The following is an 18,192-nucleotide window of genomic DNA, read 5'->3' on the forward strand; positions in this document are numbered from 1 at the left end:
AATAGACGGGAGAACAGAAATCTAATGATTATCTCATCTCTTTAGATGGAGAAAAGGCCTTTGATAAAAATCTAACATACTTTCATAAGAAAAGTGCTAGAGTATCCAGGACTACAGGGGACCTATCTCAACCTAAGAAAGGCAACATATACCAAGATCATAGCCAATATCATCCCAAATGGGAGAAAAAAAGAAAACAACAACAACGAAAAGCATCTATCTATGCCCATTCTCTTCTATCCTATTCAATATAATACTGGCAATCTTAGGGCAAAGAACAAGTGAAAGAGATAAAGAGGCTATAAATATGAAAGGAAAAAAAAGTATCCTTGTTTATAAGTGATATGATTCCACACAGAAAAGACCCTCAAGACTCTACCAGAAAGCTCCTATACCTGATAAACACATTTGGCAAAGTAGTAGGATACAAAATTAACACACACACACACACAAAAGTAGCCTTCCTAAGTTAAGTACAAGAAAAAAAAAAATCAGGCAAACAACTCCCTTCACCACAGCCTCAAAACAAACAAACAAACAAACAAAAAACCTTGGAATAAATCTAAGGAAGTGAAAGACTTTTTAAAATGTTCAAGAAAACATTAAGACACTGAAAAACAAAATTGAGGAAGATACTGGAAGACATATGTGAGAGAGCTTAAAACGCGAGGGAGTGTGCATTCCCCATTCTTACTTCCCAGAGGTCAGTCATTGCCACCTACTAGGGATGGGGACATTAGGTGGGAATGAATATACAGACAAGCTCCCTGGCAGGGCTCTCCTCTGCCCCACCCTGCTTCATGTTCATGGACTGGTAGGAAAAATATTGTGAAAATGGTCTTCCTACCAAAATTAGTCTACCAATACAATACAGTTCCCATCAAAACTGACACAATTCTTCACAGAAACAGAAAAATAATCTTAAATTCTATTTGGAAACTCAAAATACCCAGGATAACTAATACCACTGGAGGTATCAACATCTCATATTTTAAAGTATACTACAGAGTTATCACAATAAAAACAACATGGCACTGGCATAAAATCAGGCACACTGATCAACAGGCGGGGACTATGGTCCACAATCCTTACTGTTACCCAACTTTTGACAAATAAGCCAACAAGATACTGGAGAAAATACATCCTCAACAAATGCTGCTGCTCAAACTGGATAGTGTTATGTAAAGGAAATCAGATCCTTATCTGTCACCTGTACATAAACTGACTCCAAATGGATCAAGGACCCTGACATAATACCTCATTGATACCCTGAATCTGATAGAGGAGAAAGCAGGGAAGGTACTTGTGCTTATGGGCACAGGAAAGGGCTTTCTGAATAGGATTCTGGTAGCATAGCCATTAACACAAACAAGTAAGACCTCGTTAAGCTAAAAAGCTTCTGAACAACAAAGCACACCATCATTTGAGGGAAGACACAGCCTAAAGGGTGGGGTGGGGAGACCTTATCAGCTATACATCTGACAGAGGTTAGTATCTAGAATATACAAAGAGCTCAAAACCAAAACATCAAGAAAATCAACATATGAGGCATAGACCTAAATAAACAGAATGTTATGAATGATGAACTACAAATGGTTAAGGAACATTTTTTAAAAGATGTTCAACATCGTTAGCCATCTGAGAAATGCAAATTAAAACTACTTTGAGATTTCACCTTACAGTGGAGGCAGAATGGCCAAGATGAAAAAAGCAAGCAAGGAAGGGACAACAAATGCTGATGTAGATACGGGGAAAGAAAAATGGTAATTTACTGCTGATAGGAGTATAAACTGGTGTAACCACTATGGAAATCAGTCTGAATACTCAAAAAACTAGAATCAGCTTGTCTTAGTTTGTTTTTTGATTGCTGTAAAGGGACACCATGACCATAGCAACTCTTATAAAGGAAAACATTTAACTGGGGCTGGCATATAGTTTCCGAGGTTTATTCCATTATCATGATGACAGGAAGCATGGCAATGTGCAGACCTCCACAGTGATACACTTCCTCCAAGGCCACACCCAATCCAACAAGGCCATGCCTCCTAATAGTGCCACTCCCTATAGGCCAAGCATTCATACACGAGTCTACGGGGGCTATTCCTATTCACACCACCCATGTTCTAATCCCTGGCCCTCATAGGTTTGTAGTCATAACACAATGCAGAAACGTATTCAGTCCAACTTCAAAAGTCCTCATAATCTATAACAGTCTCAACCTTGTTTAAGAGTTGTCCCTTCTGAGATTCATGAAATCTCTTAACTGTAATCCCCCGTACAATCAAAATAAAAAAGCAGATCACGTGCTTTTAACATATAATGGCACAGGATATATCATTCCAAAATGGAGGCGGCAAGGAAGCATAGTAAAGAAATAATTGGACCAAAGCAAGGCCAACAACCAGCTGGGCAAACACCAAACTCTGCATCTTCATGTCTGATGTCAAAACATTCTTCAGATCTCCAAAACCCTTCAGCTTTGCTGACTGCAACATACTTCTTTCTCTTGAGCTGGTTCCATTCCCTGTTAGTAGCTCTCAGCAGGTATCCCATTACTCTGACATCTCCAACATCTTGGGGTCTCCAAGGCAATTCAGGCTTCACTGTCACAGCTTCACACAATGGCTTCTCTGGGCCTCCATGCAGGTACACTTGACATATGCCTGGCTCAGCACCTTTCTTTAGTCAAGGAGGGCAATTCCATAATTTCTTTATTGTATCCTTGATTCTAAAAACAGAACTACGTGGCCAAAACTGCTGCATTCTGCTGCTTTTTGGGGCTGGAGCATAGTCTCCTCGTTCAATTACATCTTCACCAGCTTTCTCTTTTTTGATGGTTACCTTCACTGCCTAAGCTTGGCTGTTCTGAAACTTGCTCTGTAAACCAGGCTGGCCTTGAATTCAGACATTTGCATGTCTCTGTCTCCTGAGTGCCAGGATTAAAGGCATGAACCACCACACCTGGACCTAACCTGTTCTTTAATTCCTTTTCACTAGTTGGAAGCTTAGCTGGGTGGGATCTTGCCCTGAGGTCTCCACTCCCTTTACTCCATTTAACATGAGGCTTTTTAAATCTGTTAATCTTCTTGAACACAGGATTTAGCTCCATTTCAGTTCTCAGAGCCCCTTTTCTTCTCAAATTGTACCTTCAGTATTTTTCCTTGCTCAGCCTGTGCCTTTCCATTATAGATCTTCATAAGAGTGAATGCTAACAACCATACAACAGAATCAATACTAAGCTGTTTTGAGATTTCCTTTGCTAGCAGAATTAATGAAAAACTCTTCCATTTACTCTCAGTCAGAGTTTTCAGACAAGGGCAAAAAGCAGCCATTTTTTTTTTTTTTTAACCAAAATATCACAAAACAGTCCCTAGGGAACATACTAACATTCTTCTCTTGACCCAGGCTCTCAAAGTTCAAATCAACCTCAGCACCACTGCCTTCCATGCTCCTACTGATATAGCCCATTAGGCCCCACATAAAACATTCAATTGCTTTTCTAATCCAAACTCCCAAAGTCCACATTCCTCCAAACAAAAGCATGGTCAGCCACCATGACAGTAATATCCCAGTTCCTGGTACCAACTTCTGTCTTATTTTGGGTTTCTATTGCTGTGAAGGGACACCATGACCACAGCAACTGTTATAAAGGATAACTGGGTTTAGATTACAGTTTCAGAGGTTCAGTCCAGTACCATCATGGCAGGAAGCATGGCAGTGTGTAGGCAGACATGGTGCTAGAGGAGTAGCTGAGAGTTCTATATCTTCATCTGCAGGCAACAGAAGCAACTGTGTACTGGGCATAGCTTGAGCATATATGAGTACTCAAAGCCTGCTGTGACATGTGTCCACTGTGACACACTTCCTCCAATATGGCCACACCTCCTAATAGTGCCACTCCCTATAGGCCAAGCATTATACACACGAGACTTGGGGGCCATACCTATTCAAACTACTACATAGATCTACCACAGGATAAAGCTATTCTACTTTTGGACATAGACCCAAAGGACTCTGTATCCTACTATAGAGATGACTGCTCATCAATGTTCATAGCTGCTCTTCTTACAATAACCAGGAAATGGAAACTACCTAGATGTCCATCAACAGAAAATGAAGTATATTTACATACTGGAATTTTAATCAGCTGTTACAAAAAAACATTATGAAATTTACAGGTAAATGAAATAAAGCTAGAAACAATCATTCTAAGTGAGGTAACTCTAGACCAAGAAAGACAACCAGTTCATGTTTTCTCTTATTTGTGGATGTTAACTTTGAATCTTCAGATGTGTGTTTTTTATTGGTAACACCCATAGATGTTAGAAATTAGTAAGGGGGAGTGGGTTTTCAAGGGAGAATATATAGAACATGGTTGTATAAAGGGTTGAATAATGAAACACGAAGTAATGAATTCAAGTGGGGGATGGAAGTGCCAGGCAGAGGAGGGAAAACCGAGAATAAATAACACTAAAGACCTTTTGAAAAAGTCATATCGAAACCTACAAATGTAGAAGTGCCTATGTGTATGTACGTACACACACACACACACACACACACACACACACACACACACACACGAGTGTTAAGGTGGAGTTACACTGTAATGGGGAAGACAATAGACTTATCCATGCACCATTTGTGAGACAGGTGCTACTATATCCTGCTGACATACTGACTATGGTCCTCAAGACCTTGAGCAGTAGGCACAACAACTTTTATCATTCACATTATCCAAGTGAGATACAATGACCTGGACAGTTTCCCAAATTCTCACTTCTCATTCTCAGCTCCCACAGCCATCTCCTTCAGGCTGGACATAGCATGTTTGTTTCAGCTAATCGACTGGTGAATAGAAGGGATCCAACAGATTCAATGCTTATTTCCCAGGACTTCCAATCCTTCCCTACTTGTAGGTGGAAGAGGATTTGTAAATCCACAGCAATACTGCTGTCTTGTGACCAGGTCTAAGCTGGGAGAGAAACAAATCCCTTGTTCTTACACCACTATATGGCTGGGTATATGGGTGGAAGGAGAAGAGAGGCACACAGACCTACTCTGAAATATAGAGAAGAGAGGCAGAAATGAGCTTTGGTCATTATGGTTAGCTATTTGCTTAATGAAAAGTATTTAATAAACTTTGAAGAAACATTTTTTTTTTGGTGAAAACAAACGTTTTTAAAGATAGAAAAAGGTCTTGATGATAAATGAAAAGCATAATGAACAACTGCCAACTCACTGAATTGTAAAAAAAACAAGGGCATGGGAAATTCCTTAGCTACTGGTACTTAACAGACATTATTTTCTAATAATATAGTAGTAAATAACAAATATATAAAGCATGAGTTGTGTAGCTTCTTAATAAAAAAAAAACATGCTTGGTAACTTATTAAGAGCTCAGGATTACAGATATCACCTAATCTAATTAGTAAAAGCTTGTCTATAAAAATAAAGACAAAAGATTAATGACAGAATGCCATGTCCAGAGCTGCAGGGATAGTCTTAATGAGATGAACTGGGCAAGGCTTGCTGGAGTAAGTAAATTAGCATAATGGATCAAGTAAGTACTAATGAGACATAACCAGATGACTTTCCACCTCACTTTTCCAGGGACATGAACTCCAGAGATTTCCTAACAGCACACATCATAAAACAAAATATAAATCATCTATACATTTCTTGAAACACAAGAGAAAGAGTGTAGATAAGAAAAGTCTGGGCCTTCCTTGGAAAAACTGACTCTGCCTGTCAATGAAACACCAGGAAAAGACAGAACTTTAATTTGTGACCTTAAAAAAACTTATGTATTTTCTCTCATACACACAATCTAGAATTAACCCTATACACAAACTCACACTTATGCAATATGAAAGCAGAAGGGGGTCTCTTTGGGGTAAGGAAAGAGGGGAAGAAGTCAGTAGGAATGAATGTGTGAAAACAGGCTCATTGCTTGCAGCATTATCTAAATTAAAAAAAAAAAAGAAAGAAAAAAAAAAGCCAGGAAAGGTGGCACACACTTATAATCCCAGCTAAGGGAAGAGGATTGCTACCAGTTCAAAGTGAGCCTGGGATACGGTGTAAGACTCCCTGCTAAGAACAAAATAAAAATCATGATAATAGTTTGTGAGTTTTAATCATAAGTCTCAAAGAATGAGTATCAAAGTAATTCCAACTTCCTCTATTAAAGCTGTCACTTACTGACAGTTCCAGTTCTGATCCCAAGTCTCTGGTGACCTACAAGGACTTGTCAGGATCAGTCTCAGTTACAGCAGATGCCCACAGTCATATTTGCACAGTCATATTTTGACTGTGCAAAGACAAGGGCACTGAGAACTTACCTATGCGTGCATGGACTTTACTCTCAAAACCCACATCCATAATCCCAAAATGTTAATTTAAAACAGTCAAGGAAGAAAACCATTTACTGGTACTAAAGGCTTTACTGTAATAAACCAAATATATTTACAATTTATACAAATGTTGAACCAACAAAATTACAAAAAAGAAAAAAAAAAAAAAACACAAGATGCAAAACCAAGAAACAAGTTCGTTGGAGACACCACCGCTCTACAGAGGACTCAACACGAAGTGAACTGCAAGGAACAGAAAAGTAAGCTCACAGTTGGGCAAGGTGTGATTGACTGGCAGCAGCTTGCTCCTCTATCCCACACTTGTGGCCTCTGTGTGGTTGTGGTGTCCAAAGGTAGACAGGTGACTGTCTATTGACAGACTTGTTGCCTTCTCTTAGTAGACTCAAAGCAGTTCCATGTCAACATTTGGAAACTGGTTTCTTCAGTTGGTTTGTTTGCTTTTGTTTTTTAATTATAACTTTGCTATTTCTACAAATTCCAAACATTTGGCCCAATTCAACTGTAAATATGAAGCCATAGTGTTTTCAGTAGATGACCTCATAAACGGTAGCCTTTTTGTCCCCTGAGCCAGTGACTATGTATTTATCATCCACAGAAATGTCACAGCTAAGTACTGATGAGGATTCTTTGGACTGTAAAAAAAAAACAACAGGAAGAGAATGTTTAATGTGTTCCATTTCTGAAGCAACTTCATTAGTTGTTTCAAAGGCCATAAGGTAGCACTTCCATACCTGGAATATGCTGGCTCCGTATGGTGTCCGCCAGGCATTGAGGAGGTTGTCTTTTCCAGTACTCACAAACCACTTGCCTAGAATTAGCAAAGGCACATGTAATTCCAAGAATATTAAAATTTCCCATTGGAATGAATTAAATAGAGCATTGTTTTTAGTATATTTCTGTGTATGCGTGAAGGTGAGAGGACAGCTTTCTGGAGTTGGTTCTCTCCTTCCCCCTTGTTGAGACAGGTCTCTAGTACTGTTTCTATTGCTGCCCTATGAGTTTCTGGCTTCCATTCACCTGTCTTAGCTCACTGTAGGAGTGTAGGGATTACAGGTGCTTCCTAGCTCATCTAGCTTTTTAACCTGGGTTTCAAAGATTGAACTCAGGTCACCAGGCTTGAGTAATAAGTACTTTTACCCATGGAATGATCTAGCTGGCTCAAAAGACAGTTTTTTTTTTTCTTTTTTTGGTTTTTTTGAGACAGGGTTTCTCTGTGAATGGCAATGGCTGCCCTAGAACTCTTTATAGACCAGGTTGGCTTGAAACTCACAGAGCTCCACCTGCCTCTGTCTCCCAAGTGCTAGGATTAAAGGCGTGCACCACCATGTCTGGCTCAAAAGAGAGTGTTTTTAACATATCAAGAGAAATATCCAAAGGGTTACTCTATGATCCAAGCAAGTTTTAAATCTAGGCTCTTTGGTGTGATCTTGTTTGTAATGAAAACATTGTCAAAGGGCTGCGGAGATGGATAAACATGTGCAAGCATGTCCACGAATTCAGATTTCTAGCATGTGGCCTTGTATACTTGGAATCCAACCCCTGGAGACAAGTTGGGAAAGGGCAAAGAACAGGTAGGCCTTAGGCACTTGCTGGCCATCTAGTCTAGCCAAAAAGACAAGCTCAAAGTTTAGTGAAAAGTCTTGCCTCAAACCCAAGATGGCTTCCACACCCATCTGAGCTTGTTTGTATACGTGTGTGTGTGTGTGTGTGTGTGTGTGTGTGTGTGTGTGTGTGTGATAATACAATGAGTCATTTAATACTTTATTCTGCATCACAGTCATTTTCAGTCTTATGGAAACAGTAAGAACAAAAAGAATTAAATACTGAACTAATGTGAAATGCCTGTCGTATCAGATACATAGAGAATGTCTAATTAGTATCATCAGCTACACATTCACCTATCTATCCTCACAGCCAATGACCATTCACAGCACAAAGACAGTCTCTGTGTGGACTTACCCTTCTCTGTTTTCATTCAGAGGAAAAGAATCTGGGTGCAGCCAACCATCCCTCTGACCCTCACTATAATCAGTACATAGTGATTTCCACTATTCTTGAGCACTACCAAGTACTCCCTACCCCAACCACAAACCAAGTGTGTGCTCAAAGCTTATTTCACTGCCTGCTGACTTTTCTCAAATTAACAAAGCAGGCTGAGACAGACATTACTCTGCTCTGAGGGGCAATAGAATTATAGAATAGAATTACTGCAACCAGCTGCATGGAGAGAAACATTTTTTTTTCCCCCAGATACCATCTCTAACCATATTTTTAAAAAGTGTTTTCCATTTAGGCCATCTACAGCCTTGCAGTTGAACTCACCACAATAAGCAAATTTTAGGGACAACACGCAGCTCTCGTGGAGGTGCAGCTGGTACTTGTCAGGCTTGTTCACGTGCAGAACTTCCACATTGCTGCTTTCCATCCCCACAGCAAGCCACTCCCCAGTTGGGCAGTATCCCAAGGAGAAGATCTATTATATGGAGGACAAGATCACTGATGATTTTACTCAATAAATCAAGAAAGTGAAAAGGCAGTAAGGGATGGCAAAATGGAGGTTTAAACAGCCAAACCCAAACTGGGAAGAGGCATGAGATGCAGCAAAGTCCAGAATCCTCTATTGAACAAGTGGGAGACTAAATAGTTTTACCCATGCTGTGAAATAAGAAATCATCTTTGAGAACGGCATTAAAAGTCATCATACAGATATACTAACTGACATACTTGTGTAAGAAAATATAATGTCTAGGATATATAATCCAGTGTTTGGAGTGAGGATAGTAAAACAGACTGGCCAGGCACTGATAACTGCTTAGGCTAGGTAATGTGCCCACATGTAACTCTGTATTTGATATAGGCCTACATACGTTTGACATTTATGAGCCTTTGAAATTTTAATAATTTAAAAATGGTGACCAAAAATAATATCCTGAATATTCTACAGAAGGGTAGAACAGGAAATATTATAAATAAAATATCAATAGTCACCTAAAATTAGTATATGACAGTTGACACGATTCTAGAAAGAATTTCAATGAAGAATTGCCTGGATTGGATTGTCCTGTAGGCATGCCTGTGAAGGATTTTCTTAGTTGGGTTATTTGAGTGGGAAGACCCCCAAATATAAGTCACCACTTCATAGGCTGAGGCCTGGCCTGAATAAAAAGGACATAGAAATTGTACTAGTGTATGTGCAATACTCCCTTCCTCTCGGCTCCTTGACTACGGATGTAATTTGACCAGTGATCTCAAACTCCTGCCACTGTAACCTTATGACAATGATGGATTGTAACCTGGAATGGTTATCTAAAATAAACCCTTTTGCTTTAAGATGCCTTTGTCATGGGGTTTTATCAGAGCAACAGAAGTATAGCTGTTTTTCATTTTTACCCTACTTTTTATTTTTATTACCAGTAAACAAACAAGCAAATCAGTAAATCCTGAGTAAAAAACAAAACAACTCTACCATGAGGAAGACACCAGAAAAGAGCAAGTGCTGCTTTGCCAAGTGAGTCTAGATCCAGACACATGACATCTGACTACTTGTCCAAAAGTTACTATGTTTTCATATTACTTTAAATCTCCAGTTAGTAACAGTAGCATACATCTTCAATCCTAGCACTCTGGAAGCTGAAGTAGTAGGTTAAGACTGTCTGGCGTTTGAGGCCAGCCTGAAGCTAGGCTGTTACAGAATGAGACCCTATCCTAAAAAACAAAACAAAACAAACCCCCAAACAAACAACGCTATAGATCTACTTGGTCATGATATTTTTCTATTTAAAAACATTTTTACACAATGTATTCTGACCATTTCCCCTCCCCCAACTCCTCAAAGATGCTTCCCATTTCCCTACCCTCCTCCTACCCACCTCCTCATTCTCTCTCTCTCTCTCTCTCTCTCTCTCTCTCTCTCTCTCTCTCTCTCTCTCTCTCACACACACACACACACACACACACACACACACACACACATCACAAGCAAAAACACCAATAAGACAAAAATAAAATGCCCAAACAAAACAAAAGCACCCCCTCTACAAAACCCCCATGGAGTTTGTGTTGGCCAATTACTCTGAGGTATGGGGCCTGCCCAGAGTGTGGCAGATACACCTGGTGACCCTCCATTGGAGAAAACTGATTTTCCTTTGCCAGTGGTATCAACAGCAAATAGCTTCTTACTTAGGGATGGGACCCAGGGTCCACTTGCCCCCTCAGTGCTGGGAATTCACCATGATTGTTTTTAAGGTTAAGAAATGAGATGGGTATCCACATATTCTTAGACTCCTTGAAACAAATCAATATTCATTTCACTCTCATTCTGCATTTGACAGTGAGAATACACACAACAGACTATATATCCTGCTGAAGGACACATGGGGCAGATGGGGGGGGGGGGTTGTAGGCTGTGGTTTTAAACCTGTTATTTTAAACTGAATGTAGATCTGTTTATCTGACTGCCCTCATGCCAGGGTGGGAGAATGAGCCATACAGACCCTCCTGACTCCACAGCAGGCTAGCGCCCAGCACTCACCTGTGATGTGAAGTCATGCTGCTGCAGCTGCCGCCCCTCTCTCAGGTCCCAGGACCTCACAGTGTTGTCCAAACCGCCTGTCCAGAGCTTGGTGCCATCATTAGAAATGTCAATACAGCTGGCTCCGTCTGTGTGGCCCTGGAATTGCCTGATAAAACAAACCAGACTGAATAATGATTTCCTGCCAGAGCTCAAAGTAAACACTGTTGTGTTGTTAGTTTTGGACTCACTGTGTGTCATCTCAGTGTCTGCTGGTGTGCAATATCAAACTAACCTTCCCTTGAGGAGCACAGGAAACAGCCCCTGCAGGTTCTGTTTCTTTTTTCAAGATCCAAGGCCTAAAGAAATGGAATGGCATTGCAGGCTGCTGCCAGAAATCAAGTATGCTACTAGGGCCTCTGATAAACAGACCCAGTGAAACTCTTCCCAGGTCTGGAAAAGAGTTTAAGTACTAAAAGACAATAAAGATAAACACAAAACCCAAATAATTTCCTTAAGGAAGGATAAAAACCTCTCCTTCAGTGGCCAAGGCTTGAACCCACAGAAAGGAAAAGGCTCATTCCAAGAACACATTCATTTAGAAGAGAATTGACCAGCAGTGCCCTTCCTGCTAGCACAGCATGAGCTCTCCTGTGTACTCAGCTTTGCCATTCTGAATCAGAAAGGGCCTTGCATTAGGAAATGTGGACTCCCAGAGACCAAGGGTCAAGCAGGCCTCTTGACCTCAGAGGTGCTAGGCAGCGACAAAGAAAAGGACTGAGGACAACAGACACTTGCCAGATCCCACCCCCCCATTGCAAGGCTTTCTTTATAGGGGGCATTCATGCAACGTCCAAAGAGCGTCCAAATCAACTGGGTGGCAGGGGTTTTTGACCCCTGGAAGGGCATGAGGCAACAAGTCAGGTTGGCAGTGGGGAGAGCAACATGAGCACAGAAGGGTCTGGGCTTGGCATGTGGGAGGGTCCATGCAGTGACTCTCACAAACTTGACTCTACATGCTAGCATGCACTGGCCAGGGCAGATCAGAGAGGTCAGGACCCACCTTCAGAACCAGGAAAGACCCAGCATAGAACTGCTTAGGAATTTCAATGCCAAGAAGGTCCTTTCTTTCTCTAGGCCCCCCATACCTTATTGCCACAGAGCGCCAAGCTTAGAATTTAAAAGTGTAAGGGAAGGAAAAATCACCACTGCTGCCTCGAACTCTTAGCCAAGATCTGAGCCAGAAATCTTTTTCTCAGAAGCTCAATCACTACTTCAGATCCTGTCCCAACTAGTCCCCTCATCCCACATGCCCAGTATTCCTGCTGTTGCCCAGTAAGTGGACCTCAATAGTGCTAACAGGCCTCTCCATGATCACCCCAGGCTGAAGGAGTCCTTGTGGTACCTTTCATCTCTTCAAACAATTAATTGTCACAACCTTTTCCCTTCATCCTAACTTCTCATCACCTTTTCAACTCAGTTAATTATTAGTTCTTTATTCCACATGTTTCCCTATCAGCACTGGATGGGTACTCCTCCAGCCTCCCCCTCCATGCACACCCTAGTGTGACTGCCAAGTTGTTGACTGTTGAGAATATGCTGTGTCATAGGAGATACAGGACTCTGTCACAGAGCCACTAGCCACACTGGACATGGTCAGTCCAAACTAAAAGACATATAAATCCCCACCCCCACCCCCCACATATATATGATTGGTGCTTCTCCAGGGAGCCAGCACACAGAATGCCAGGTCTGACTACAGGACCAAAGCAAAGTAACTTCTGTGCCTGCGTTCCTCATCTATAAAATAGAAGACAGCAGCACAGACAGCCCCGACTTAAAATCTCAGTTGCTACTTCCTAAAGGCTGGGGTTACAGGTCTTTACCACTACACTTGACTTAAGTGCTTTCTCTTAAAAATAGTTTTCTGGAACACCTCTGGCATGAGCACTAAATGGAGCCAGACTAGCTGCCGAGGGAAGAGGGAGGATCTAGAAGCTTAGCAGAGGTTCATATATTCCCAAGAGCAACGGCCCTCATAGTTAGCTACAGAGAAATATAGATGTTTTAAAGCCATTTTGTGGTTTCAATTCATGGAAGCTCATTTTTAATGTTCTTTTGTTGTCTTGTGTAAGTAGATTTCTGTTTGCACACACCAGACTCTAGTCAAGCTCAAATCATCTAGACTGGAGGCCCTTGTATTGTCATTTATTCCACATTATATTGTTCTTTGACAAAGCCAGATCTTCCATCTCAATGTGAACCAAAGAATGGGAACATGAAGGAGATACGGTATTGGTGACACTCTGGCATAAGGCAAGACTGCTCTCCTCACTCACAGCTGGCCAGTTTGCCCTTATATCCACACTCAACAAACAGCAGCCTCTTAATTGGGGCTTCCCCTAGGAAGGACACTGTACTCACCTCACCAGGGTCTGGTTGTGCAGGTCCCACACTGCGATGTTGCCATCACTGCAGCATGAGAAGCAGACTTTGGAGTCAGGGCTGATGGCCAGGGCGTAGCAGGCAGGGGCTGAGGATGTCAGCTCTGCCTTTATGCGGGGGGTTGGAGCTGCCAAGTCCCAGATGGATAGAGTACTGGCTTCCCCTCCCACTATGAGAGTACAGCCATCAGGTAGCAATTTACAGGAACGGATGTAGTTATCTCTATTCTGTGAAATAATAGAATGTAATCACTGTAGAGCATTGCCAACTGATAATACTGTATTCCTAAATGCTGTTCTGGTTTTTAACTTCAAGAGAGGCGTTTCATGGACACTCTGTTCTACAGGAAAGATCAGGGTCCAACTGCCATTGTCTTTTTCCCAAGAGTAAACAACCTCATAGGGCTGCTCAACCGTGTTCCTGATTTCCAAGTGCATAGACAGACCCAAAAGCATACAGGCGGAAGGCAAGTGTGAGTATACTTCCCTCCCTATGGGGAACAGGTTTCCTCACTAACATTTATGGTTGGATAGTACAGATTATGTGGTGGTATTGTGTTCCCCGAAATATTGTGCACTCTAATAAATGTATCTGGGGTCAGAGACAGAACAGCCACAATATTAAACATAGAGGTTAGGCAGTGGTAGCACACGCCTTTAATCCTAGCATTCCAGAGGCAGAGGTCTACCTGGATCTCTGTGTTCAAGCACAGTGATTTACGCCTTTAATCCCAGAAAGTGAGCCTTTAATCCCAGGGAGTGATGACAGAAAGCTGAAAGGTATATAAGGCGTGAAGACCAGAAACTAGAAGCATTTGGCTGGTTAAGCTTTTAGGCTTTTGAGCAACAGTTCAGCTGAGAGCCATTCTGGATGAGGACTCAGAGGCTTCCAGTCTGAGGAAACAGGATCAGCTGAAGAACTGGTAAGGTGAGGAAGCTGTGGCTTGTTCTGCTTCTCTGATCTTCCAGCATTCATCCCAATAACTGGCCTCAGGTTTGATTTTATTAATAAGTACCTTTAAGATTCATGCTACAAGACCCACCAAATCTGCTTTTGTTTTTGATGCCCAATGACTAATGAGTACTTATCTAAGAATTTAGTGGATTGGTTTTCTCAATATTAGCATGGCTAATTGAGAGAAAGAGAGAGAGAGAGAGAGAGAGAGAGAGAGAGAGAGAGAGAGAGAGAGAGAGAGAGAGAGAGAGAAGGGGAGAAACACAGACAGATAGACACAAACATGCATACCAAATCTTTAAAAGATCTGCCCCTCTTGTCTGAGAATAACATCTTAACAGATAAGCAGAGGCAGGGCAGCCCAGTCTGCTTCACAGTCTGCTGAAGACCAACAGCACAGATCTAACAATCCTAAGGCAAATGGGTGTGTTTAAGCTCTCAATGGGGGTTGCTAGGTGCTTTGAGAGACAATTCTTTCTGTTCCTATCTTACTGAACCTATGGTAGGAAAGTGAAACTATCTCCCTCACCTCCTCAACAATACCAAACCTGTTTGGAAGGGTTTTCATGCCATATTAGCAAATGCTGTTGTTTTGATATTTATCTGGAGTTTACAGGAAAATTTAAAGGTGAGTAGATTGCAGGGATCAGAGTCCATATTATCTGCTTTTCTTCTACTCCATGGGACACTGTCTTAGGAAACATGTCTACAGGGTGAGTGCCAAACCACTGGAAAACATCTCCAAAAATAAACCCATCCACACTAGGATTTAACCCTCATAGTAGCAGTAACTGAACCCTGCCCAATTTGGGGGAGGGGGAGGGGCTTGAGCAGCTAACACAGAAAACAGAGGGGATTCCAGTCCCCCCTGACAGAAGCTCAGGCCCCTCATGCTCGCTCACCAGGCAGTCCAGCTGAGAGACGGGGCTCTTGTTGCCAGGGTGGCTGATGTCCCAGACCTTAACGCAGCCCTTGCCACCCGTGTACACGTGCCTTGTAGGGTTGCTGATGGTCACCGCGCACACCACCTCCCCATGGTTGAGGGTGTTGATCTGCCGAGCATGTCGGGGGATCCCGGGTCCAATGAGGGCATCAGGGGGAAAGGGGACAGGCTGCATCTGGCCATCGGCAGTAACGTGGAAAGAGTACGCTCTACATGAAAGAAAATAAAAACACACTTATCACAAAGGGAGCCATAGCCTGGAGATGGGGAAAGGTGGGGGCTTCCTTGCCAAGGCTTTTCCTTCAGAAATGAAAGTAAGTCGAAGTATTTTCTAATGCAAAACACTTAAAAGTCTACATTCAAGCTATTATTTTTATAATGCTCTAAACCACATAATGTTTTAAATATTTTAATATATAAAATTGTTCTTATACATTTTACAAAGCATTCTCTCAAATCTCACTATAAAAATGTGTGTCTAAACTGATATAGCCTTCCACATACCTTATACATGATTTCTTAGTATAATTTAAAACACTTAAGATAAAGCCTTTAAGAACTCTAATCACACAGTAAATAATGTCCCTCAATATTAAAGCGAGGAAAAGAAAACAGCCTTTGGGATTGGAAGGATGCTCAGTGGTTAAGAGCATAGGCTGCTCTTGCAGAGGACATGGGTTCTATTCCCAGCTTACATGTGGCTTATAAACATCAGTAACTCTAGTTCTAGTGGATCCAACACCCTCTTTTTGCATCCCTGAACACCACACACACACACACACACACACACACACACACACACACACACACACAGTACAGTAACACATATACATAAAATAATTAAAAAATTAAAAAACAGCTTTTTACAACATATTACTTTAAGCTTTTGACTCAAACCCCTTTTGTACAACCAAGAAAAAATAAAAGAGATTCTTATATCAGATGACAGACATTTCCTACCCAGTATTTTCTTATATTTACTTGAGAACCACCAACCCCAGTTTTATCTGGAGGCAAAACACCCAGCTAAAGGAGCATCTTCCAAACTTCATATTAGCCATAGTACCACATGCTGTACAATGAGAGGCAGGCAGAACTTTCTGAGAGCATTTGCAACTTAGTTCTTCACTTGAAAGAAAAGTAGGAGAGGCAAATGTACCTGGAGAGCTTCTCTCCGGGTCTGCCAAGCCCCCGCAGTCCCACAGCCCACTTATAAAATAAACACACACAGACGCTTATATTATTTAAACTGTTTGGCCTAATAGCTCAGGCTTCTAGCTATCTAGTTCTTACATCTTAAATTAACCCCTATCTATTAGTCTATAAGTTGCCACGTGGCTCGTGGCTCACCGGTATCTTAACATGTTGTTTCTCATGGTGACAGCTGGCAGTGTCTCTCTGCCTTAGCCCTTCCCAGAATTCTCTTCTCTACTTGTCCCGCCTATACTTCCTGCCTAGCTGCTTGCAAATTAGCATTTTATTTATACAGATTGATATCCACAGCAGGCAAATATCTGAGAACTTTCTTCAAACTTTGCTGTGAACCTAAAACTTATCTAAAAATTAAAGTTTATAACATTTTCAAAAGTGAAGCAAAGGAACTGGGGATGGCACAGGGTTGAGCCCTAGCTGTGATATGAAGGCCCCAGGTTCTGTTAAGCAACACAAGAGATGCTTGTCCTTCCCAATGCCTAACTAAGCAAGCTGACGGGACTCAGGAAGTCCTTCAGACTAAAGGGCAACTTTGAAGATGGGAACTAACTGTGGAGGGAGGTAGAAGATGCTGATGGGCTGGTACCTGTCCTAGGTTGCTGACTTTCGTGAGAAATGAAACTTCCATGCTATCTGTCTGCTGTTCTCTTCCCAGATACACACAGATGAGCCAGATCCTAGTCATGAACTTTCATGTCTGGCAACAAAATTCAACATTTTTTTTCTTCCAATGTATTAAATTATTACTTACTCCCAAGAGCTAGCACACAATGGGCATCATAAAACACACAGCAAAGCCGGGCGGGTGGTGGCACACGCCTTTGATCCCAGCACTTGGGAGACAGAGCCAGGAAGATCTCTGAGTTCGAGGCCAGCCTGGTCTACAGAGTGAGATCCAGGATAGGCACCAAAACTACACAGGAAAACCTTGTCTCGAACCCACGCCTCCCCCCCCCCCAAAAAAAAACAGCAAAGACACTTTAGAGAATGAAAGACATACAGTGTTTCCACTCCCATCCCTGGCTGAAAAGCACTGTTTCCTCCTATCTCAGCTATCACTAGATCTAGGAGTTTAAGTCACCCAGCATAAACAAAGCCTGCAGGATTTTTCCGTTTCTGCAACCTTTTTGGGTAAGAATGAGTCCTTTCTGGAACTTGTCCTTGACATTTTGACACATGTAAACACCATGAATACTAACATAGCTCTTGAACTTTTATTCTGCTAATAACTCAATTTGTGCAAAATAACTTGGCACAAAACTGAAAACTGATACTCAACATCATGTCTCTATGAGACTGCACTTAAAATGCACATTTATTAGCCTGGAAATAAAAAATAGGTTACTATTTTCCTCCACAGAAGCAAAATATCAAATAAATAAAGACTCTAAAAGTTTCGTCCCTGCAGCTAAAGGGAAGATCTTACATGTCCATGATCTCCTAGAAAACTGGCTCCATGGCCAATGGAAAGTGGTTGTTTGTCCCAAGCTGTTAACAATGCTGTTTTATAATGACACCGGTGCACCGTGACAGAGAAAGAACAGTGGTTACTCTGGTGTTTCGGCTTTTCTTCTCTCCCCTTGCATTACAGAGGATTGAAATCTAAAGCCTTACACATGATGGGCAAGCTCTCTACTGCTGAACTGTATCTCTAGCTCCTTTTAAAATGTTTTTTGAGGGGCTGAAGAGGTGGCTCAGAGGTTAAGAGCACTGTTTGCTCTTCCAAAGGTCCTGAGTTCAATTCCCAGCAACCACAT

At 41.7% G+C, this 18,192-nt stretch overlaps 1 protein-coding gene across 8 annotated transcripts in view; it reads right to left on the reverse strand.

Annotated features, from left to right (window-relative positions):
* Positions 1 to 6,796: 6,796 nt before the first annotated feature.
* Tle1 (TLE family member 1, transcriptional corepressor) overlaps positions 6,797 to 18,192 on the reverse strand; it is a 97,434-nt gene continuing 86,038 nt past the window's right edge. For all 8 annotated transcript variants that reach the window (XM_059254475.1, XM_059254469.1, XM_059254468.1 and 5 more), the window contains 6 exons: positions 15,183 to 15,432; positions 13,306 to 13,553; positions 10,903 to 11,050; positions 8,694 to 8,844; positions 7,103 to 7,179; positions 6,797 to 7,003 (listed from right to left, as the gene is read on the reverse strand). In XM_059254475.1, coding sequence (XP_059110458.1) covers positions 6,896 to 7,003; positions 7,103 to 7,179; positions 8,694 to 8,844; positions 10,903 to 11,050; positions 13,306 to 13,553; positions 15,183 to 15,432 — 982 coding nt within the window. In that variant the 3' untranslated portion in view covers positions 6,797 to 6,895. The remainder of the gene's footprint in view (positions 7,004 to 7,102; positions 7,180 to 8,693; positions 8,845 to 10,902; positions 11,051 to 13,305; positions 13,554 to 15,182; positions 15,433 to 18,192) is intronic.

Source organism: Peromyscus eremicus, chromosome 2 (assembly GCF_949786415.1).
Source record: "Peromyscus eremicus chromosome 2, PerEre_H2_v1, whole genome shotgun sequence".
NCBI lineage: Eukaryota > Metazoa > Chordata > Mammalia > Rodentia > Cricetidae > Peromyscus > Peromyscus eremicus.